The 23650-nt window shown below is 41.5% G+C and overlaps 1 protein-coding gene across 1 annotated transcript in view; it reads right to left on the bottom strand.

Moving 5' to 3' along the window:
• The window catches only part of KCNK1 (potassium two pore domain channel subfamily K member 1), a 31566-nt gene extending 11127 nt beyond the window's left edge, over positions 1–20439 (bottom strand). The window contains exon 1 of the mRNA XM_066546774.1: positions 19924–20439. Coding sequence (XP_066402871.1) covers positions 19924–20278 — 355 coding nt within the window. The 5' untranslated portion in view covers positions 20279–20439. The remainder of the gene's footprint in view (positions 1–19923) is intronic.
• Between the last annotated feature and the right edge of the window lie 3211 nt (positions 20440–23650).

Below are 23650 nucleotides of genomic sequence, written 5' to 3'. Positions count from 1 at the left end.
CTGATGAAGGGTGTGGCAGAAACCTCTAAAACCAGTTTTGCCACTAAAGAAAACAGTCATTCGGTTCATTCTCACACAGCACCAGTAAGCGTGATTTAAAAGTGATTTAGACTTCAAGCTGAGCTAATTTAGTATGGTGCTGTCCAGCAGTCTTGAATAGTAATATACCCCTCAAACCTCACTAGACTAAAAGTAGCAAAACAGTATTTAAACTAATGTAACCATGAAGATTACATCTTCCTCACAGCAATATCTCACCTCATCACTTCTCAGTATAGAACTGTTTTGTTAATTTTTAGAAAAAGAGACTTCTTCCGAAAGTTCCCACCAAGCAACCAAGACTCCAAAGAGATTCCAACACACTGATCTACATGCATCTCCTATGTTGTTTTGATTCCTTCTGAGGCTGTTCTCTGCTGCCACCAGTTATCAAAGCCAAAGACTGCTAACTCCTCAGAGCCAATGTCCTGCAGCTAGGTTTGGACCCTGGAAAGGACTGTGTTCATATAATCAACTCACAAAGGTCACCTGCTGCACCAAGAAAAGCTGAAATGGCTTTTAACACAGTCAGTTTAGTAATAAATACTAAATACTAAATAAATACTCATATGAGCAATTTGGCTGACAGTCAGAAATATCTGAAGCAAAGAAACAAGGCGTGGATATATTTGCTTCTATGGTCCAAGCCAGTTTCAAAACCAGTGTCTACCAGAACAGCTGTATGTCAGAACATTTTTATCTTGCAGAGCATTCAAAATCTGCCTTGTCCGTTCCTGCACAAGAAGCCATATTTCACCTGCCCAAACAAACTCCATCCACAGATGCTGGGAAAGGGGGATGCTAATGAATCAAACTGGGGAGAATGTTTGTATGAGGACGAGGAATACTTTCACACTTTATTCATATTAACATGAAAAAGAACAGGTTGCTCTACAGTCTTATGCTTGGCATTGTTTAAACTGCCTGTGGATTTGTACCAGCGCTAGCAAACCACTGATGTTCACTTCCTGTTCTTATACATTTTGCGTTGGCTTAAAAAACTGGTGTGAAAATGGGTTTACTGTGTATGGACATTCATTCAGAAATCATGGTGATCAGTAATAATAATAAAAAACCCCAAAATATTATGCTGGAAGCAAGAATAGTAATACTTCCAATTTCCTACTGAGTATGTTCATAGTTGCCTGAAAAGCCTTCGTGCAATAAGCCCATCCCACCTCTGACTTCCTGGGAGTCCTACATGAAGAGACAACAAAGGTTCTCATTGACTTGGACCTTTGAACAGAGTGGCACTTCTGGTGGAAAATAATTACCCATATAAAAATATATTAAAAATTTAGCAAATAATTTGTGTATGTATGATTTTTAGATAAATGTAGTCAGCCCATAGAATTTAACATGTAAGTATTTAAAACTAAACTAAAACAAATGTGAAAGTATTTTTTTGTATCCTGTAATAATTCAGTTATTTAATACTTATTGTGCTACCAAAGCAGAATGAAAATATTTCTTTGTCCTCAAAATGTTCAGTTTAAGTAAACAAATACTAGCCAGCCAGCGAACATGAATGGAAAGGTGGAAAAGAATGATCTGACAGGGGCAGTGTGCAACACAGCAGCATCCATATGCCACCTGCATATACACTGGTGAGCTCCCCACAAAACCCTTCTTCTCCAGGCTCAGCAGTCCCAGTCTCTCCCAACCCTCACAGGAGAGATGCTCCACTCCAGTCCCTTCATCCCTTCATCCCTTAGTAGCTCTTGGATGGACTCTCCAGTAGCCCCATGGGTTTTATTTTTTTTTTTTTTGGAGGGGGTGGGGTGCAGAACGGGAGCCAGCCCTTCAGGAGTGGCCTCACCAGTGCTGAGTAGAGGGGAAGGATCATCTCTCTCAGCCTGCTGGCAGCACTCCTGGTGCAGCCCAGGATAACATCAGCCCTCTCTGCCATCTGGGCGTGCTGCTGGCTCACCTGCCCCTATTAATTATGCAATGAAAACTGAAAGTGCTTTAAGTCTTTTCAAATGAGTCAAAGAAGTAGGATCAGAATAAGGCCATACATTATGTATCAATAATTTTCTTAACTAGAGAAAAATTACTGAACCATTTATTTACAACAAGAAGTCCTGTATCTTTTTTGCTATTGTAAGATCATTTACATTTTTCTAGAGATATACATGCTGTCATTTCAATCAGCAAGAGAAAATCTGCAGTCAGTGCAGGAGGATTCCTGGACACTACATATTTATAGATGGTAATTTACTATTCAAAACATGATCAACTTGATACTCTTCACATACCAGCAAGGCAGCAGGAGAAACTGTAAGATGCCATGATAAAGAAAATGTTTTTGTATTGGGCTTGTGAGCAAAACTTTAAAACATGAAAATAGTTTGGTTGCAACAGGAGCTTAGATCTTATATCTGAATGTCATGAAAAAAAGCAGTATTTGATCATATTACTTAAGAGATCAGATATCTGCAAATTCCTGCCCCAAATCAATTATTTTGACCACTGGAATGCAAAGTATAGGCACAGGAAAAAAGAAAAAAAGGAACAAAAAAATTTGCATGATCACCTTGTTAACATTAGTATTGTAGCACAGTAAGTGTTGATCCATAGTGCAGAACACTTGGTAGCATGTACCTAAATTCAAGATTATATTTAGGGAAGCCAGGGTTTACTTCAGATTTGCTCTACTCTTTTCACAAGTACTGTAAGCCCAATAATAGCTGAGGTACTCTTTACTGCTTCATGTTGTTTAATTAGAAAGAAGTCCAGTCTACACGCTCCAAAACTGTTCCACAAGCATGAACCAAAGCAGGAAGTCGAAATGATGTGCAGCGCACTCTTGATCTGAACCCAAGCAGAGGGCCAAGAAATAGGCAGACTTCAGCTGTCTTCAGAATTTGAAGCTGAATTCAGTGCTTCCCTAACATCAGCTCCTCCAATGGTAATCCACAGCAGAGCTATGCCAGACCGGCTTAATTTCACAGCTCCCCATACTTCCCTGATGGGCTCCAGATTTTTGGAGGAAAGACTTTCAGTTATTGTTTCTGAATTTCCATCATAGCTCAGTAAGATGAACAACAACAGTATTAAAAGTCTGTGAGGCTACCTGAACCCCAGGTCACCTGATAACGCACAAGAACACTCTGTTAATTAAAGGGAAACTAAATACAACTCTGAGCCAAACCAAACACATTGCTAGTATTTCCCAACTCTCATATTCTGTCATCAGAAAGACCATCCTTGTCTCTCTCACACCACCACGCAAGGAAAGGCACACCTACAGTCTGATGGAAATTGCAAATGGCAGCAAGCTGTACTATTTTGTCCATTTACACTCACTGCTGTTTTAGACAGTATTTGCCCACAGCAAGTAAGTGAAAAACATCACAACCCTACAGCAGTAATGCTAATGATGAAGTGATTCCCATATCAGCAGTTAAGATGTGGGGGGGTGTGTACAAGGAAGGACTTGTTAGTAGAGCAGCATAACAGCAGATGGAATCCACTGCACAGGAACCAAATGCAGACATAAGATTAAGTACAGAAATCAGTATCTCCCCCCCACATCTGAGATGATTATTATGAGTGTTTGGTGCAGTATTATCTCTTCTCAACAAAAGTATCAGAGGGAAACATAGCTCAAAAGACAGTAACTTTAACTGGAAAATGATAGCACTCTTTCCTGACACCACCCGACACCGGGTTTTGCTCATCCTGCCTGGATAGATTATGTATGACCAAAACGGGTATTATCGAGCCAAGGGAACTGTTACACCCTTCCAGTAGAGCCTACATGAAAACACACATTCCTTGCCACCAGAAAGATGTCTACCATGTGTGAGACAGGGCTCCAGGTGAGGCACATTTGCCATTCCAGGGCTAGTAAATATGCCTGTATAAAAAACATGTTCCCTGCAGGACGAGCTTGTGCTCTCCAGGCACTCAGACAGCAGGCAAAGCTTTCCCACTTTCCCTGCAAGAGAAGATATTTTCAAACCCTGCCTGTCAGCTACATGGCTCCCATCAGACTGCCTGTTGAGAAACTCCTTCTTGTTGGGATATGCTAAACTTCCAGCCTGTCGTGCAGTCTGTGTGGGCTGGACCCATGCTCCACAGAGCCCTGACAACTTCAGTCATGTTTTTTGGACATGTCATTAAAGATTTCCTGTCCTCTGTGAGCTTCACAGTGAGCTGCAGGGCAGGAGCAAAGACTAAATGTGAGTTGCTTCAGCAGGCAGAGGTCTGCTAAACCTCTGTGCCAAAGCATTCAGGCTTTACTTCTATCACGGATGATAGTCAAGAGGTATGCATGAATTTCCAGGTTTGCCATTTGGGTTTGTGTTTCTTCTTTTCTTTTTTTTTTTTTTTTTTAAGCTAACAGCACTTTTCCTTTTTTTAAAGCTCAGAATCTTTATACTGGAAATTGGTTCCTCTTAGTGTCATCCTGGATTTAAGATCCTGTAAGGGTTTAGTTGCAATCCAACCAGGATCCATCTGGTGTTGGGCTACCAGAGAACTCTTAATAACAGCACATTTCTAGAAATACCTATCCAAAACACAAACATCACATCTTTAGATCTGCCTCTAGCAAAGATTTAGCATAAATAAACAAACTCTTATCTTGTTTCAACAATTCTGTTATCTCAGATTCATTTTCCAATGGAGAAAGAAGTAAAAATTACAAAATTGAATAAAACTCAACCAACAGGTCAAAAGCAAGGTGAGACTTCCTGAGGGCTACTCTGAGAATCCAGCCAGGAAAATTCCAATTATTCTTTTATTGGTTTACTTGCCTGCTAGGCAACAGATGGTCAAAAATCTGTATCACAGTAGGGGCTCCAACAGACTACTTTATTATTAAGGTGTCCTAATAGAACAAACTACCTAAGTCTCAGAAACTTGTATTTGCTAAAAGAGAAATGTGAGTGAGTTTTATTAGGAAAGTTTAACTTGTAGTCCTCTGAAACATTAGAAAACAAGATGAGATTTTTGCACTGGAATGTTCAGATATGTGTGTGCAGCAGCATTCCCATATTAATGGATTTTCAAAGCCACTGATCATCAAGATTGACAAGCAGTCAAAGAAACAAGTTCTTGAAAAACCTTCCTAAGAACTTCAATACCAACTTCAAGGTATTGAAAAGGGTTGTTGTGGTTTAATCCCAGGAGGCAGCTAGGTACCATACAGCTGTTTGCTCGCTCCTCCCTCATGGTGGGGAGGAGAATTAGGAACAAAAAGTAAAACTTATGGGTTGAGATAATAAATTTTAGCGATTGAAACAAAGCGAAATACAATAATAATATAATAATGACAATAATTATAATGAAAAGGAGAATGAAAGGAATAAAAGCCAAGACAGACCAAAGAAGCACACACAATTGCTCATCACCTGCTGGCTGATGTCCCTGCCATCCCCATGCAGCAATTGGTCTCTACCAGCCAACTTCCCCCACTTCATACACCGGGCATGATGTTCTATGGTATGGAATATCCCTTTGGACAGTTTAGGTCAGGTGCCCTGGCCATGAGCCCTCACAGCTTCTTGCGCACCTGCTCCCTGGCAGATCATGGGAAACTGAAAAGTCCTTGACTTGGGGTAAGCACTACTGAGCAACAACTAAAATTTCAGTGTGTTATCAACCTTCCTCCCATAGTCAATACAGAACAGAGCACTGTACCAGCTGCTAAGGAGAAAATGAACTCTATCCCAGCTGAAACCAGGGCAGAGTACAAGCCTTTTCACAGTTCTTCCTGAGGTTCACATCCTGAAATATTCAAAGTAGGACAAAAAGAACTTAACATGGACAATGTTTTGGCAGAGGTAAAATGTCATTAATGATTAGACTTAGCCAGCAGCTTGTCCACGATATTGATCTTCTCATTTCTCATGTTGATTCAGTAAAACAACACTATGAGGATTTCACCTTGACTGCAGCATAGAAGTGGTATATCTCACACAATAGATTTTACACATCCAGATTTTGTCTGTAATTCCAGAAGTCTGCACCTATGGAAAAATTCCTTTTAGCAGCTAAGACACATTTAGCATCTAAATGGCAGTGAAGTTCAGAGGACACACACTTTCTGAACAGACTGAGAGAAGATGGATCTTTCTTTTTACAGAAAAGGTCTGGAACCACAGATTCATTCCATGCTGCAACTTTGTCTTTCCACAGCCCCTCTAATTTTAATGTTACAGGTTTTCAAGTTCTATCAATTATGTCAACTTTCTACCACTTGAAAGACCTTGTGTATGCATGGTGTACCGCAGGGATGTGCCAGGTGCTACTGCTGAACCCAGCACCTGTGCACTGTAGTGCTCTGCTTGAAGACTGGTACAGTTCACTAGAAAAGAGATTTCTAAAAATTTATAATTCACACCTGTTACCATCCCAAATGCACCCTGGGATGTGTCAAAAGCTTTGAATGTGTTGCAGTGGCACTTACTGCAGTGTTTTAATCACATTTCCAGTTACTGAAGAATACCTATCTAGTCTTGCAAACTTAATTTCTCGCATTGAAATGAGCCACAATTTTTCTTCCTACCATCTGGAAATAAAAAGAAACAACCAGCTGCAAATTAGGAGGCTCTCCACCTCCACTTTGAAACAAAGATTGCTTTATTGCACAATCAGAAATTACGGAGCATGAAACAGTGAAGGAAACTTGTATTGTGGGCAGTAAGGAAGTATCACACAACATTAAAAAATTAGGCCATTTCATGCTTTGGAGTTAAAATCAAATCTGTAAGCAGCATCTTTGCATTAAAATGCAACTTCATGTGGAAGAAAGTGTTATCTACTAGATGCAGCAGGGGAATAGGAATATTTACTTCTAATCTTGTTATTGATTTGACATCTGGAACTCAGGGAAATTACAAGCATCAACTCCCTTGTTTGACAGAGAAAGACACATAGTTCTTGCCTATTTTTGTAAGATATTTCAATATTTCATATATAAGTCAGTCACCATAATGTACTTGAATGTGGATAAATCCTTTTACTATCTTCTGTTTCAATAGCTATTTCTCAGAAACATAAAGATTTTAACAACACATAACGCCAAATAGAAGCAAAACAATTTAACACAAATAGGAAAAAAAATCACTAAAGCAACTAATAACACACAGAACTGAAATGCATCACACTCCACTTTCATGCAAGCATGTTCCATCTGGAATAATAAATTATGAGACAATACTTATTTAAGGACCAAAGTGAGATACTTTTTCAGATGAGATAACTTATTCAAAACTCTAAATTACAGTCCTAAATATGATGCTTGATGATACTCTCATGTCTGAATACAGTCAAGCTGAATATATTCACTATTTCAAGCTCGAAATAGAACACAAATTTGTGAAACTCAGTGGGGAAATACTTCAACTGTTGTGAGAACTAGTTAACTGAACCATAAACAGATTTTATAGATACACTAGTCTTATTCAATTACTTACATCTTTAAGACATCCCACATAGCAAACAATAATCGTGGGAAACACAAATTTGATTAGTTACACTGGAATAAGGACAAATGGGATAATCACAGCTCTGTATGTCCTATCACTAAATAAAGGGAAAGGAAAAGAACTGTGGTTGCACATACGATTTATGTTCACAAGCAGATGAAATGTAGAGGTTTTTGCTTATCTAGAAGTTATTTAGAAATAAACAAGAATGTAGCATTTAGAAAGGTAAACTACATACACAAGACATTTAGCCAGCAATGTAAAGACACAGACAGAGCAACTTAAATGCTCTGTGGTTTTCAAAACCTGTATTGTCTGTTTAGACTAATGGCAATTTGTTTTAAAACAATGCACTTCACTTTGCTACAAAAATTCCTCTTGGTGGGATAGTTGATGATTCCAAAAATTCTTACAACTATAGGATGACTTTCCTAGTGGGAATACATTCTAACCTCTCAGGGCCAGAGTAAGATAGGTGTGCATACAATGAAAGCAGGCAACATTAAATCAGTATGGCAATTCATCAAAAAATACTCCAGTTGCCCAATCACAACTCTGGACTCACCAAGTCAGTCAAAGACCATCAACACCGACCAAAGATTTTGAGACCCGTGTCCTTAAATCCTTTTCCAGTAAGGTAGCACACATATCAGAAATGCTTAGCCATCCTCTGTGCTGAAGGTTTCATGTTCAGCACCCTCCTGCCAGCACTTGCATTTGCAAACAGTGACCAACATGGGAAAGGCTGGACTGACACAACCTGTGACTCTGTAAGGAAACCAGTGTGCTGTACATGGCACGCCTCATACCTCAGCATAAAGGGGAGGGGAATGTAAAATTATTGGTAATTCCAAAAGAAAGACCTAGCACTGAAGAGCCTGAGCAGCAATGAGTAAACTGATAGTTAACACATCTTTACAAGGGACAGATTTCTTTGCAAGTGTTTGGTCCCATCAACACATCCAGTTTCTTGTAATTGTCAATGATAAGAATTTGTAAACTGGGTACAATGGTATGACTGCATTACTTCCTTACTAACTCCTAAGACAATGCAATTTACCACATGACAGTAGTTACCCAGCAGGAAAAAATGAAGCTCTCCTCAAGATATGCAGACCTGAAATACACCGGAAAGAAATATTTTAATGATGGCATCTGAATTAACAAAAAGGAGTCCAGTTAAAACTCTTTCAGCTTTGCTATCTGACATTTTAATCCAGTGTGAAATAATGCTCCTTTACAAGGGATAGCCATCAATTGTCAGATAAATTATCAGTACAGGATACACTTTCTTAGGTTACCAGCTCCTTTCTTATACCTCTTGTTGATTTGGCTGTGCTTTTTCGATTCTTTCTGTGCTTCTACCACATAGCTACATGAAATGCCTGATCAATCCCAGGGTAACTGCTAGGAAAAAGGTTGCTGTTGGTTCTGCCCCTTCTTGTATTGGTTGCAGTTTGCTCAAATATAGTAACTCAGGGCAAACTAATCCAGCAGGAAGAGAATATGCTCCTTCCAGTCTAATAAACTGACTTGGCCTACTGTTGTGGTCCTGTTGGCCACAGACCTAGCACAGGGCTGGACCCTAGGATGAGAATCAGGGATCCAAAACATCTTCCTACCACTGGCAAAGCTGTTAGGTAGGCTCAGCCCATTTTGTTTTACAACACCCTGAGCAAATCTTTTGCTAAGTAAAGAGAGGCATCCAGCATGCTAAAGCAGAGAAAATGCTGCCACCTTCTCACACAGGCTACTCAGGCATTTGATCAGTTATGTGGGCAGCATTATCTGGTGTTTAGTGTGTTTTCTACACATAGTACACAGCTGAACAATTCCCTAGAAGGGAGAGGCAACATTTCTGGATTCTCCACCGAAGTAAAGATACAGAAATGTGCATTGCACACTTTGATGTGGCTTCTGTAAAACTCTGTTCAAGTAGCTGTGATTTCCTCTAATATTACTGAGCAGAAAAACTATTACTAAAGGAAAAGAAGAAAGAACATCAAATGCAAGAAAATAAAAGCCTGCTGAAGTGCATCCACAGGATGGGAGATCAGCTTACTGTATGGGAACACAGCCTAGCAGCGGAAATGGAGAACTGCAAGACAAAACACACAAGTTCCTATTCTCAACCATACTAATGGCTCATACGTGGTCTTTCACAATTGTTTTTCCTTTGTCTTAGCTTATCCTTTAGCAAAATACATACAGAAATGTCACTGATCTCTCAAGATACAGAACATAACAGTGGTGCACTAATCAGCAAAGCAGTTTCTGGTATGCACATGCTTCAAGATCCACTGATAAAACATTATCCAGAAATGTGAAAGATTATCACCATCTTTCTCATGACATCTAAGGACGTGGTGTAATGCAAGGTTAAAACCAGGATTTCAAACTTCTGTTTGAGATATTGAGTGAGCTTCCATCGTTTGCTTTGACTGAGATTCACGGCTAACAATAACTCCTAGGATAAATGACATTTTCCTAGAAGCAGCATACAAAATACTCTCAGGTGGCAGCTAGAAAACCTGACCTGAACATTCAGGTGGCTTCACTGACTACATAGAGCTGCACTAAAAGATACAACTGAAAATTAAAGACTAATCTTTCCACTATAGGTAGGCAGAATGTAAATACATAACACTGAGGCCTAAATCTAAGGTCTGAGATTAGTCTTGGATTTAGTTTTTTTCCTTATCAACATGAATTGTTGATTCACACAGTGCTGCATCCTGTAGTGTCCACAGTTCCTTGAATACCCAACCAGAGTTGCAGCAGTGGACCAGGAGCCTAACTGAAGTCCTAGATTTCTCAACAGATGTGTAAATGCACAGAGGTAAATTAAACAATCCTCACATTAAAGAAATTCATTCCTAAGTACTAATCACTCAAATGATTTACAGAATTTTGTGTTAATTTCTGTGCACCAATTAAGAGTTTACAGTAGCTGGCATTTTCAAATAATAACACAATTATACTTCTTTGAGCCCTGTCCATTTGCTATACTGCTCAGTCAGCATCCCAACACTAACCAAAACACAGCCATGGAAATGACTAGATGAAATGATCATAGAACTGTTAAAGTTGGAAAAACTCTCCAAGATCACCAAGTCAACCATCAACCTATATAACATATAAGTAACAAGACCTGCTGTGAAGTGTTTAAAATTTAATTGTCCATTAGTAAACCATACAGCCTAGAGCTTCCAAAACTCTACAAGAGATAGAAGTTCTTTGGTTTGCTTTACCGTTTTCTCATTTCCTTTAGGCTGTAGGCTTCAAAGGAAAAGGTCTATGCAATTCTTGTACAGCATATGGCTGGGAAAATAGCTACTTTGACTAACATACAAAGCAGAGATTCCAAGGCCTTACCATATTAAATAAAACGATCAATTTTTAAGGCTTTTTTCCCCTTTCTGTGGAGAGAGATGTTTGGACTTCTATAATGAAGTCCCCAGGAGTTAAACATCCAAACTAATTTTTAGCAGATCTCTGGATACATTGCTACTTTCTGAACATGAGGTTTTTTCCACTTTAAAGCCACATACAGTAGAGTCTCAGTCTATCAGGGAAGAGGTCAAATCAGATTTTTGCCTTGTGTTTGCATTTGGTGACTCTGAAGTAACATCTCCTTTTCAAACTATATTGTAAGCAAAAGAGGATACCTACTCTAACTTGCTTCTGGACTTTGGCACTAGTACTGCATGTTGCAATGTCTGAGGCTGCCAATCACTCAACTGAGCAAAACAGGTGTTCATAGTGTGCCACATAGTTTTAAAATATCAAAGAAAGTAGAAGACCAAGTGTCACATAAGAGAAAATTCAATACAGGCTTTAAAATAAAATCATACCTAAGTCCCATTCCAGTCAGTGCTGCATCATTTGAGATTTTCTGAAGGATTACTTTTGCCTCTTAATGCTGAGAAATCTTCTCATACGTGGAAATAATTATAGTTTTAGTACGCATTTCATAGAATCATAGAATGGTTTGGGTTGGAAGGGACCTTAAAGATCATCTTGCTCCAACCCCCCCTGCCATGAGCAGGACACCTTTCACTAGAGCAGGTTGCTCAGGGCCCCATCCAAACCTGGCCTTGAACATTTCCAGAGATGGGGCCTCTATAACTAAATTCATCTCTCATCCTGCTTATTGGGAAAAAAAAAAAACAAACATGAGCAATGATGTGTCTTAACCTTATATTTCAGTATCTAATTCTGGTTGGTCTCTCTTTTACCTTAAACCCACTTATATGTCTAGTCTTAGAAACCTTCTGTGAAGAAGCTACTGTTAAAGAATTTAAGGTTATTCAGCTGAGTCAATTAAACAGTGTTTAAATAGTTGAAAGACACAGAAGGAGGTACTCATACTGCAAGGAAAATGAAATTCATTTTAGCCTTTTCATTTAATTTTGAGCTATTTTAAGCATATTCAGAAAAAAACCTCAATGTTTCAGACATGAAATGCATGAGGAACAAAATATATGACAAAACCCCATTCTCATAGCACCAATGCTGCACTTGCAATGATATTAAATTACGCTTGAAAACATTCTATACAGAGATTCTGGTCAGGCCAGAAGTTTTCAATTTGCGGTTAGAGGCAGAAAGCCTCTACTTGCTGTTATCATAACAGTCTGGACTCACAATTTGCAGGAGAAAAATGGAGTTCTGCTGTAAAGTTTCTAGCATTAAATAGTATGCAACTTTGTCACAGGGCACAGTCTCAATTTCTCACACACAAGCAAAGGGTACTTGGAAGACTACTGGGCCAGCTTGCTCCACTGGCAAAACCTGTTTCCCAGCCCAACCTGCAACTGGCATTTCCCTGGTTCCTCAAAGATGATGTGATAACTTCCAAAGCTGCTGCAGTGACTGGCACAGAATCAGTTTGGAGTACAGACCGTGGTAATACTCAGTTAGTAAATGTTTGGAGTCTGGTGACAGCTGGTGTACCACTTGGATTCATATGTGCTTTTCCTACAAGGACGCTGGTACATTCTGTTTTCAGAGATGAATGTGTATCTTTTCCTTTCCAATCCATATGTTCTTCCAAGAGGCACTCGGATACTTTTGCGAAGCACAGCCACTTGAAAAGCTCTGCTCCATTGATTCCTTTTAGTGCTGCTCTTAACCAGAACCACATTGCTGTTTTGACCTCATAAAAAACAATCTGTATAAGGTTTAGGCAGGTTCTTTCATGAAAAAGATGGCTGGTACATTTCTCCTAGACCTTCTGGGTCACCATCAGTAACTACTGTAGGTCATCAGTTGAATTCCGTACAAATATCCTAACTCTCAAGCAGCTGAGGTTAGACCCAGAGAGGCAGTAGGTATTTAGGTAGCCAATTCCCAAGAAACTTTTTATTACTTTTCTTGAATCCTGAAGGCATCAAAACTCTCATAGGAATCTTAATTTTTCCTCAAAATGCTAAACTTCTACTTCTTCACAGGGCAAGAAATACTCTTGTCTTCATCCGGTTTAGTAGCTTGTAACCTACTTTATAATTAACCAGGAGCAGTGACTAAAATAGACATTAGTCCATAGATATGATGTTACTCTATTTAAAAAACTCCACAGATTCTTAAAATGATGATGCAGTGGGCCAAAGTGAAACAAGGGAAGAACCAAAACCAACAAATAAATGAAAACAGGAGAAATAACAGGTTTAAAAGACCTTTAAAAAATTATATTCAGATAAAAGTGAAAATCCTACCAAGTAATGGCCAGGAACTGCAGGATTTGGTTGTTAAGTTTTAGAAATCCTGCTCTGAAAGTATACGTGACTTTTAACTTAGGACTTGATTTGGAGATGTCGGTAGAATAATAATACGAATTCCAGCTTTACAAAAGGGTTGAAACATAGAAAATGTTTAATGAAAGGCAATTTTGCAGGAGATGACTCTTGCTTTCAACTGCTTGTGTTTCAGCGCAGGAGGAATGACCCTAGGCCAAACACAGAAGGACTACAGACGCAGCAGTTGCAGTCCTTCACCTGCTGAGAGCTGCTGGTGGGGCTCCTCATCATTGGCAATTTAGCAAGGCAAGAGGAATTGGAGGATACAGAAGTGAGGACAGAGTGTGTAAGAAAGACATTTCACCCATCAGCAGCTAGCAGTGCTGGTAATACAATAATACAGTCTTGGTAATCCATGGCTTCCCCAGTTTCTGTCAGGAGATGTTTTTCTTACTCACTGGCCTGTAAAGAAGGCCAAATATTGGTTTAGAGTGACTCAACGCCCTTTGTTTCAGCAAGCACAAGCAGGATTTTTGGCTTAGCTGACTGCTCTAGCCCCGTAAGAAACCAGGAACTACCACCCTGCCTGGAAAACAAGACAGGGAGAGACCCAGATTTCCTCTCTGCCACTGCTTACTGCAGTAGAAGAAAACAAGACCTTTGTCCTGGGCATACAAGAGATAACGTGTCCAATCTGCTGGCTGATCTCTGTTACTCATCTCTGGTAACTGAGTGCCTTTTGTCCTGAAGTCCAGAACCTAATGCCTTTCTCAAAAATGTTTATTAACATGGATTTTGACAAAATACAGGGGTTTTGGAGATATTCAGATCACACATTTTTGGAATGTGTATTTTGGTAGGTTTGCTTGGTGTTGTGTTTTCAGGGGTTTTTTCAGTTTGCTTGGGCTTTTTAAGTTGTCAAGTCCCTCTTTTCTTGTTGTAAATGTGATTTTTTTTTCTTTTTTACTATTTCATTGAACTTTCCCATTATTTTGTGTTGTAAGGCAGAGATACCAGAAGCATCCAAGCTGTTTTCTCAGAATGACTCCATACATACTCAACTTCCACAACTTTCCTAGATGGTGGTCTTTTTGTCTCCTCTTCCTAAGGAGTTCTAGAAAACCCTAGTTCAAATCCTTGTACTGAGAATAACATTATGCCTAACTCAACTGAAATCTCCCACATCCCAGGAGACAGCATCTTGACCCTGGGGCCAGACTAAAATATGACAGCAGCAAATCTGGAACTGCTCCATGGGTATAGAATGAAGGAACTTCCCTTGAGAAGAAAGCAGACACACAGGCAGACAAAATGACTCTTTGACTTTGTGTTTATAGCACTTAATGCAAGAGGTAGGATGCCTGGTTCCAGGACAGTCTATTGATCTGGAGGCCTTGGGGCCAGTAGCTGTGATTACCTTGTCCCAGAAAACCTTGTAGGCTTCAACCACTTGGCTTCAGATCCAAACAGTTAGCTTATTGAATGTAATCCTTTTCCTCTGGCATCTTTCTCAACCTACCTTTGCTCTTAGAATGTCTCCTGTATAAAAACCACTCTGTTGCAGAGCACAGCACAACCTCCCTTTGCTTCCGAGATCATCCCCAGCAAATTACCTTTTCCTGTAGATGTTATTTCCACATAACAGACAACTCTTAAAAGAAAAACAAAGTTCCCAAAGTTTGGCATCCTTACCCTGGTGAATAGCTGCAATTCATCACAACAATTTAAATAATCTATGAGTGCTGCAGTCAGAGCAACAGCACAATGAAGCTTCAGTGTTCTGCTGGAGTCAGGGGTGACTACCAGTGAGACAGATCTGAGTTTAATCCATCACCAAGTTTGTATATTTTCAGATAAGAGGCAACAGAGACTCTTATGTCAGGTCTCTAGACAGACATTTGGTATGAATTATGAAACACATTTATTTGGTGTGTATTAATGAGATAATACAGGCATCACCAGGGACACAGCCCACATATTCTGACAGCAGCAAAAATAACATAAGCATTTTACATTGAATTCAAGCATGGGACAGAAAACCTTGTTTTCCCTAAAGCCTCTGTAAACTGTCCTCTTATTTATTATTTATTACCTTAAGTTATATTCACATCTTTCTATACAGGTTTGAGAGATCCCAGTAGTTTCTTCCACCTGAGGTCTCTACTGTAAGAGCCTACAAACCTTATGCTGTCTTTGTAATGCTCCATTGTGATGCTTTCATGGCCTCCACTCATCTTCTATGGATTTGTTCAGATCTGTAATGCACACTAAATATGCACTGGATGTGGGGCCTGTTCCCCTGAGGGAGAAGAAAGGCAAGAAAATCAAGCACTTGTGAGAAGAACATGAAGAAAATTATGCAGACTGCATGCTTCTCTTTCCCTGGTCTCTTCATACAGAATGCACTTTCTTTTGCAGTACATCACAACCTCACATCCTGCTCTACTTGTCATAAATAAAGGCATAGTTTAGTTTCTCTTGCAAGTCATCAGTAGCAATGCTTATGAGAGTCAGATCCAACAGAGAACACCCTTATAAATCAAATTATAGATGCATTAACTCCTCATACAGCTTGGCAGTTAAATAACTTGAATGCAAAACTTTTCCTGAAAGCCATATTGTATCTTTACTAGCCCTTCAACCAAACAACTGCTTTCAAAGTAGCAGCCTCTGTCAGCATTTATCTGCAATTACTGAATTACTACTGCTCCTTACTCCATTCAAAATACAGCGAGCAGAACCCCAAATTCAGCCCATTGTGGATCTTGGGTGATGGTCTCTGAATGCAGCACAATACACCCATGCTCAGCACCAACAATGAGATTGGTACAGGCTGAATTCCGGAGAAAACGCTGCTTTCACAAGCCACTTTGCAGACAATCATGTTACAGGCTTCAGAAGTGGTTGAATATAGACAATCCTCCCCTCTCTCACTACCTTAACTCCTGTGGTTCAAACGACAGGTCAGCTGACCTCAATCAAAAAATTTAAAGCATGTGTTGCCATCGTAGAAGAGGCAACTTCTCACCTTTCCTCTGCAAATCCCTACATCAGGACCAGGCTATCCTCACTTCCTTCTAATGGGTATCTTGCCAACCCTATCACAGCAGAGAAGGATACAAAGCAGCTGTTCCTCAGCATCCCTCTGGTGTCTCAATGTTATATAAAACCTCCAGCCATACTTGTAGGTGGCAAGGCTTGCAGATGAAGGCAAAAATACTCAAAGCTGGACAGTCAGATTAAGTCTTACAGCCCGTTTGTATAAAATGCCATGGAATATCCTTGCACTGAGAAGACTCTTTCCAGAAACAAACATAAAACTACAGGCCCCAAGTTCCTAAACTGGCAGCTCCTTTCCCTCCCTACTTTCCTTCAACAAGCAGAAGTCAGTGTACTTTTCATATCTGTCAACACAACCAGTATCAATTTCCTTGGTTGCTTCATTCTGCTTACAACTCGTGTAATGCAGTATTTCCATATTGTACCAATATGGGATAAGATGTTAGACACTGACAGCACACCAAGATGAGTGAAAACACCACCTGCAAGGGTGAGCACAAAAAATTACTTCATTTTTATTGTTAGAAATAAAAGACTTTAGTACAGATGGCACCACAACAAAGCCAACCAGAAAGAACTGCTTCAGCATAATGATTTGATGGCATCTAGCACTGAGACAAGCAGACCATAGATGTGTGTCAGGTATTAATTACAGGGCATTTCCAAGGCAGATACTACTTAAATGCACACAACTGTATATTCTTAGTGTTTAGTTGTCAATTATTAATGACCAAAGTGCTTCACCTTACACATTGCTCATATGGCATTCTGCACAACTGCTTAAGTTGCATAGGGAGGAATAAAGTCAGAAGACAAACTTGCTACCTGTCACTGCTACAATCTGCTGAAGCCTCACCACCAGTCCATTTCACTGCCCTTTGCTTGCCCGTCCTTCAGGCAGCTTGTGACAGTCCTGTGACAGCCCATGTGCACAGCAATATTAATTGCTTTCAAGTAGCAATTTGCCTTATTCTGCAATCTCCTTTAAGATTTTTTTTTTAATTCGTAACTGGCTTTATCATTTTCTTCATAGATTTTCTCTAGTGAGTAAGAACCCAAAGACTATAATAAGGACAGGAGGGAACAAGAAGAAAAGTCAGGGTTGCCAAATTTAAACACTTCCCCACATGCTTTATATAGAAAACTGAAAGGCTATGAAAGAAGCCTTGTCATCTGTACAAGGGGTAGGTGTGCATTTATTTACATATGAGAGACAAATAGAGTCAGCTGAACATACGGAGCATCCAGCTGCTCCCTGGAATTTCAATTACACACAGAAACAACCCTCAGCTGGCACCACCAGTAGCAGGGTTCTCTTTTCTGCTTTTGCCCTTACTGTACTTGGAAAAGGGAGGGCATTTCAGGTGTACACTTTACAACAATACAGCATATTTTCAATGTTCAAGCACTTCTGAACAACTGTTTGAGGTGGCCAATCGGGTTCTTGTGCTTGTCATCGCTTTTAATGACCATTTCAAGAGACTTGAAAGATTTCTTGCACAGGTGCAGAGTCAATTGAGGGGAAAAAATGCACCTCACCAGAAATACCTGTGCTCTGGGGAGAACTTGAACAAGCATTGGAGGTACTGTACTGGTCTGGATTTATACTTGTCTACTTGCACAAACTCTAATTTATATTAAATAGGGATTAAGAGCAGCTGAAGGTCACTGCATAAAACAAGAAACAGATGGATTTGGTTAAAAAGGGCCCAAGTCAAAGGACTATCAGACACAGAAGGAAGTACCACCACTTGATGCCTAGTCTACCACATCAGTGATGACTGGATGACCTCAGTTTATGAAGCTCACAGAAATAACAAAACTCACCTCATGCATGTCAGACCTCTGAGTTTTCTGCACACATGCCACGTAAGTGGCATGTTCTAAAAGGTTTTCCATTTGGACACTGGTACGTTGAGTCTTCTTCCCTGGCAAGGCCTCTATGATCAAGCCAGCTAAACATGCAGGGCCAGCTTATGCCTTGCCCTTCAGCAGACATGCAGTGGGAAAGAGATATCCCTGCCTGAGCAGTACTACTCAAGCCAAACATCCTTAGCTGTGCATCAGCAGGAAGTGGTAAGGTGTTACCAACTCAGACCCAGCCCCCCTGTTCCAACTGTGAACTTTTTTTGACTGAGTCCTTTAAAAGAAAAGTAGGACCTTTTTTAATTCCTTTTTTATTATTATTATTTTAATGTGAGTTACTACACTACAGAAAAACTTATTTGAATATAAAAATAGCTCTTGGACAAAATAATTTACATTTTATAGTACCTAACAGTACAACTGATTAGAGATGAAAAAAGCAGGTCAGTTCAGCTCCTTAAGTTTTAAGTGCTTTATAGCTTTACTGAAAGAAAACGAAAGAAAAAATTTGGGTGCTGAAGTACTATCACAGTTCTATGCTTTTTTCATCAGCAGTATTCCTATAATGTTGATTAATGCTTGGAAATTTATTCACTGAAAGCATTTAACTGCTTTAAGTGTGTAACTTTCTCTCTTCTTACAAACTCTAGTAATTTAGAAGTGGGGAGGGGAGGTGTTGGGGGGGGACACCCATAACCCTGCCCTATTTTTTAAAAACACAACTTCCTTATAACCCTAGTCTGTATGCTCAGTGGCAACTATTTATAGGACAAGCACTGCCTGTTTGAGATCATTCAGGAAGCACTAACTTATGAACAGGTAAGCAAATTATTAAATGTCATTATTAGTATCAGCTGATTAAATTTCCCATTATAGAAAGAGTGCTAACTTGGGGGCAAGGAGGAAAAAAAAATAAAGAAACAGTGCATCTTTTAGCAATATCAATGTACCGCCAAGACACAAAGCCCTCTCTGGCTGGACAAATTTTGGGGTGATTTTTTTAAAGCTTTTCTTATTTGACAAGTCCTTATTATTTGTGTCAGTGACTTGCATTCAAATCACCAGAACCCAGCTTCCCAGCACAAATGCCTGCACTCATCCTTTAGAAGGCTGTTCACTGTGATGGTATGTGAAATGTAACTACTGTAAAAATAAGTGTTTGTAGAAACTATGGTCAGAGGAACGTTTCCTCGAGTTTTTCAAAACACCAATACAAACTGCTATCTGGAAGAAAAGAGGCATTATCTTTCAATCACTTATATGCAAATATTAAATGGAAATTGACAGTAAAACATGAAAATGAAATTTAACTTCATTATAACCGGGTTAGCAGTCTATCCCCGTCCAGCCCTGTGTGTGTATCCCCTCCCAGGAAAGAATCAGCCAGGAAAAAAAAAAACACCAAAAACCACCACCAAAGGAGAACGCAAAGGAGTCACCTCTAGAAGCATTTAAAAGTTCAAAGAAAGAGCCGGGCATCTCGCCGGATTTTCGAGACCGCCAAGGATTTCAGGGTGAGGGAATGGGCAGCCTGGCTCTTGGCGCCGAATTCACGGGGGGTCAGTGATGGGTGAAGCACCCTGACAAAACACGCCTGTGGCACAGGAGAGTTTGGGAAGTGGGCTCCCTGCAGAGCCCCCCTCACGCCCAGGGCCGCCGGCCCCCGGCCCCGGCCCGCAGCCCCGGCTGCCCCACACCGCCCCGGCCGCCGCCGCGGGGCCCTCGGGGGTCCGGGCCTCCCCGGAAGGCCTCCGGCAGCGGGCGAAGCGCCTTTGCCTTACCCGTGGTGGAGAGGACGGTGCTGGCGAAGAAGAGGGAGGAGGTGAAGTCCCAGTTCCAGTTTCCCGAGGCGTTGCTGAGCACCGAGACGCCGTAGTTGCTGGCCTCCAGCACCCGCACCAGGAACTGCTCCAGCTGCTGCTCCGAGAGGCAGGCGTGCTCCTCCAGGAAGCGCTGCTTCAGCTTGCCCAGCTCCTGGCGCAGCAGGTCTTCGTAGGGTAGCTCTACCGATGAGAAGACCACGGCGCCGAACACCAGGTAGAGCAGGTAGCCCAGCACCAGCAGCGCGAAGCACCAGGCGGAGCGGTGCTGCTCCACCAGCCGCACGCAGGAGCTGCCCGCCAGCGACTGCAGCATCTTCCCGAGCCGGGGCCGCCTGAGCCCCGGGCCGGGCCGGGCCGCTGAGGGGAGCGGGGGCTGAAGGAAACAGGGAAGGGAAGGGGGAGTGCGGCCGGCGGCTGCCCCCCGAGTGGCCGCGGGCTGACTTGGAGGGCGCGGAGCGGCGCTGATGTGGCGCTCACGTGGACGCGCGGCGCAGGTACCGCGGCGGAGGGAGGGACGCAGGCAGGGAGGAAGGGCCTCCCCCCTCCTCCTCTTCCTCCTCCTCCTGCTGCTCCCGCCGCCTCGTGCTGGGACGCGGGCGCTTTCTCTCGCTGCTGTTCCCTGTGTCCAAATAACCCGTGGAATCCCCCCCTGGCGCTCCGAGAAGCCACCCGAGAGCCTCCCCCCGCCCTGCGCTGCAGCGGAGGTTTATTCCCCTTTCCGCACAAAAGTCTCTAGAGATTTCCTTGCCCCGCTGCTCCCCGCCCCCTGCGGTGAGAAACCCCCAAAACAGCAATTCCTTCCACTATTTGTTGTTATTATTTACTTGTTTATTCATTCATTCACATTTCCACGCAGCATAAGGTGACGCAGTGTGAAGCGGGAGGCTGACTTTCATAAAGTGCAGGATGAGTTCAAGGAGAAACGCCGATGTCAGGTGTTGAAGTCCTCCCTCAAGTCTATAACTTCAAAATGGGGCCTGTCTGGGGGTGCGGTTTGAACCAGGCGACCTCTAGCAGCTCCCCAAACAAGCAAAAGGAGTCTTTGCTCTTGTGAGGCACTTTCTTTTTAATAGTGTGGAGTGCCTGGCTAGTGCTCAGAGCAGCATCCACGGTGAATACAAATGTGCTGTGCAGCCAGCCCTCTGTGTAGCCCCAGCCAGAGATCTTCACAAGTTTCACTGTGAATGCTTCTTTCTTCATCCACCTCAAACTCCAACCAGCAACCACACAGTAAACTTGCCAGATGAGGCTCCCCACCAGATGAAAAGGAGCAGTAAAAATTACAGCTTCCCAAACGATCCCTTAGGGTGAATAAAGACAGCTTCTAGTAAAGGAGGGAAAAAGGGTTCCCTGTCACAAGTTCTGCCATGGCCCTTCCACCTCTCAGATAATGGCAATTTTTACAGACACAAAGGAGTAACTTGCAAATTAGAAATTTACTAGGGCTGAGCTAGGGAGTTTGGACAGAGTAAATAAAATCCAGCAACCTATCTTAAGCTGTGAGGTACCCCTCTAAGCTTTAAGGACTACTGTGGGAAAATAATAGAAAAATGAAAGGCAAAAAAAAAAAATTCAGGCTAAAAACTTAAAATTATATGTCATCATTTCCTTTTATACAACAGCTGCATGAAGCTATGGGATAAATCTGGCCTGACAGAACAGCTCATCCAGTTCCTGGTCTATTCCCCACTGCCCGCCACAGCTGGGTCATTCCAGGGCCTTGAACACATCCCCCACCCCCGTGTTTCATTAAAATGTAAATGTGCTCTTGCATGCAAACAGTAGCTGCTTGAATGGTTGGTCAGTAGAGCACTGGGGGGATGTGGGAGGTACACAGGGGCAGGCTGAGCAGGCAGACTCTCGGTGACGTGCTGGGAGAACACATGTGTGGTATTCGTGACAGGCAGTGGTCATGTCTTTGCTCTGAAACAGAATTTTCCCAGCCTTCAAGCCAAATATTTGTTTAAAGGTTAGAAAATGTTTGCCTAAGAACACACCTCTCTTCAGTTATAGGAAACTGTGGCTGGGTAAGCTGAACCAGCCTCCTTCAGTTTTCCATTTTTATGAATCAGTCACTCTCCATTTTTAGAAGCCTCTCACACTTGGAGGTTTGTTAGGCTGAAGAGAAAAGGAGGACTCTGCTGAACAGAGCCTGCAATACTCTCCTAACTCAATTTTTATCTCCAAAGCTTTTTAGAGGCACGGGCTGAGGGGAACAATGGCAGAGCATCACAGCTGTGTCACCAAAGCATTCAGTTCATGCTTCCAAAGCAAACATCTGGACAGTCTGAGTTTTAGCCACCATTATTGATATCCATATTTTAACTCAAAAGTGCCTAACACAACGAATAACTTAATTATAGATTTCTTTGGGATAGGAAGGTGTTTTCATATTCATATTTCTAATTTTGACTGATGATATTTACCATTATAATATCACATGTGAATGCAGTTACGGCATTCCAGCTTCATTCCACAGCATGCTATATCCATTTACATGTTCTGCTACTCAAAGATTAGGCTAGTCAAGGATTCAGTGTACTGAACTCCATGTTATATCCTGTATAACAGGACATCACAATATGCTTCAGCAGGGAATGACTGGAACTGGGGAGCATGCTGTTACAGAACAGCCTTTCCCCAGCAGAAGTTTCATTCTACAGTGATCATCCCTCTTAGTAAAACATGAATCCAGTTAATAAGTGGATTATCCAGTTAATAAACATCATCACATTGCTTGTCCACCAGCAATGCTCTGTGGTGACTGGGCTCCTTACTATTGGAGAAGTCCAGCTGCAAGCAGAGTGAAGAAACCCACTCTTGGTAGGTACTGGTGCTCTCCATTACACAAAACTCCCTCTGAGCTACAGAAAATGCAAATACAAGCTGCCTGTCTACAGGGGCAGAAGAGAAGGCAGACATTCTAATCCACCATAGAACTGAGACAGAAACAGCTGTGTCCTGGGGTGCTAGAAAACCACAGAGAAAATTAGTAGTCTCCAACTCTGCTGCCTAGGGAGGTAGGACAACTCCCCTGTCACATCGCTGGGCTAGCAGCTTCTATGGCATAGTCCAGAGGCTGAGAAAACCCTCTCCTGTATGTAAGTGTAAGGCTCTTTCAGAGCTGTATGAATCACTGACATTTTCTGTTGGGAGAAGTGAAATTGAAGCAAAGCAGCTTTGAGTTAATGGCAGTCTGTTCTTCTCTAAGGTTTTTGGTTAACTAGAATAATCTTTAATTACAGAAATATTTCCAATGAAACACTGAAGGGCTTGAGACATCAGAAGATAAGGAGATGGTGGCTAGAGGAAGAAGACAGCCTGGTGGCAGACAGCAACCAGAAGGGGATCACTGGACTCTAGTCTTTTGTCCAGTAACTGAAAATGACAATGGATAAAAATAGTAGCTTCAGTGAAAAGCAAGAATAGCTCACAGCAGTGCTCCAGTGCCCAGAGCCTGGTCTGTTCTGGGTGGCATAGGCCAAAGAGGAGATTTGACATGGAGACTGCTGCTGTAATCGCTGAGCTCTAGTCAGTGAGCAGGAATGAGTCTGGAGAAAGGGAAACACCCATGTTTGGCACTGTTACTTCTATCAAGACTATAGAATATTTTCAGCACCAGAAAGAAAAGTGAAAATTACTCATATGCACAGAAGCTTCAAGTTGACTGAAAAGATTATTTCTT

Source organism: Molothrus aeneus, chromosome 3 (genome assembly GCF_037042795.1).
Source record: "Molothrus aeneus isolate 106 chromosome 3, BPBGC_Maene_1.0, whole genome shotgun sequence".
NCBI classification, from domain to species: domain Eukaryota; kingdom Metazoa; phylum Chordata; class Aves; order Passeriformes; family Icteridae; genus Molothrus; species Molothrus aeneus.
Note: the sequence above shows the minus strand (reverse complement) of the source record. Positions and strands in the feature narration are given on the sequence as shown.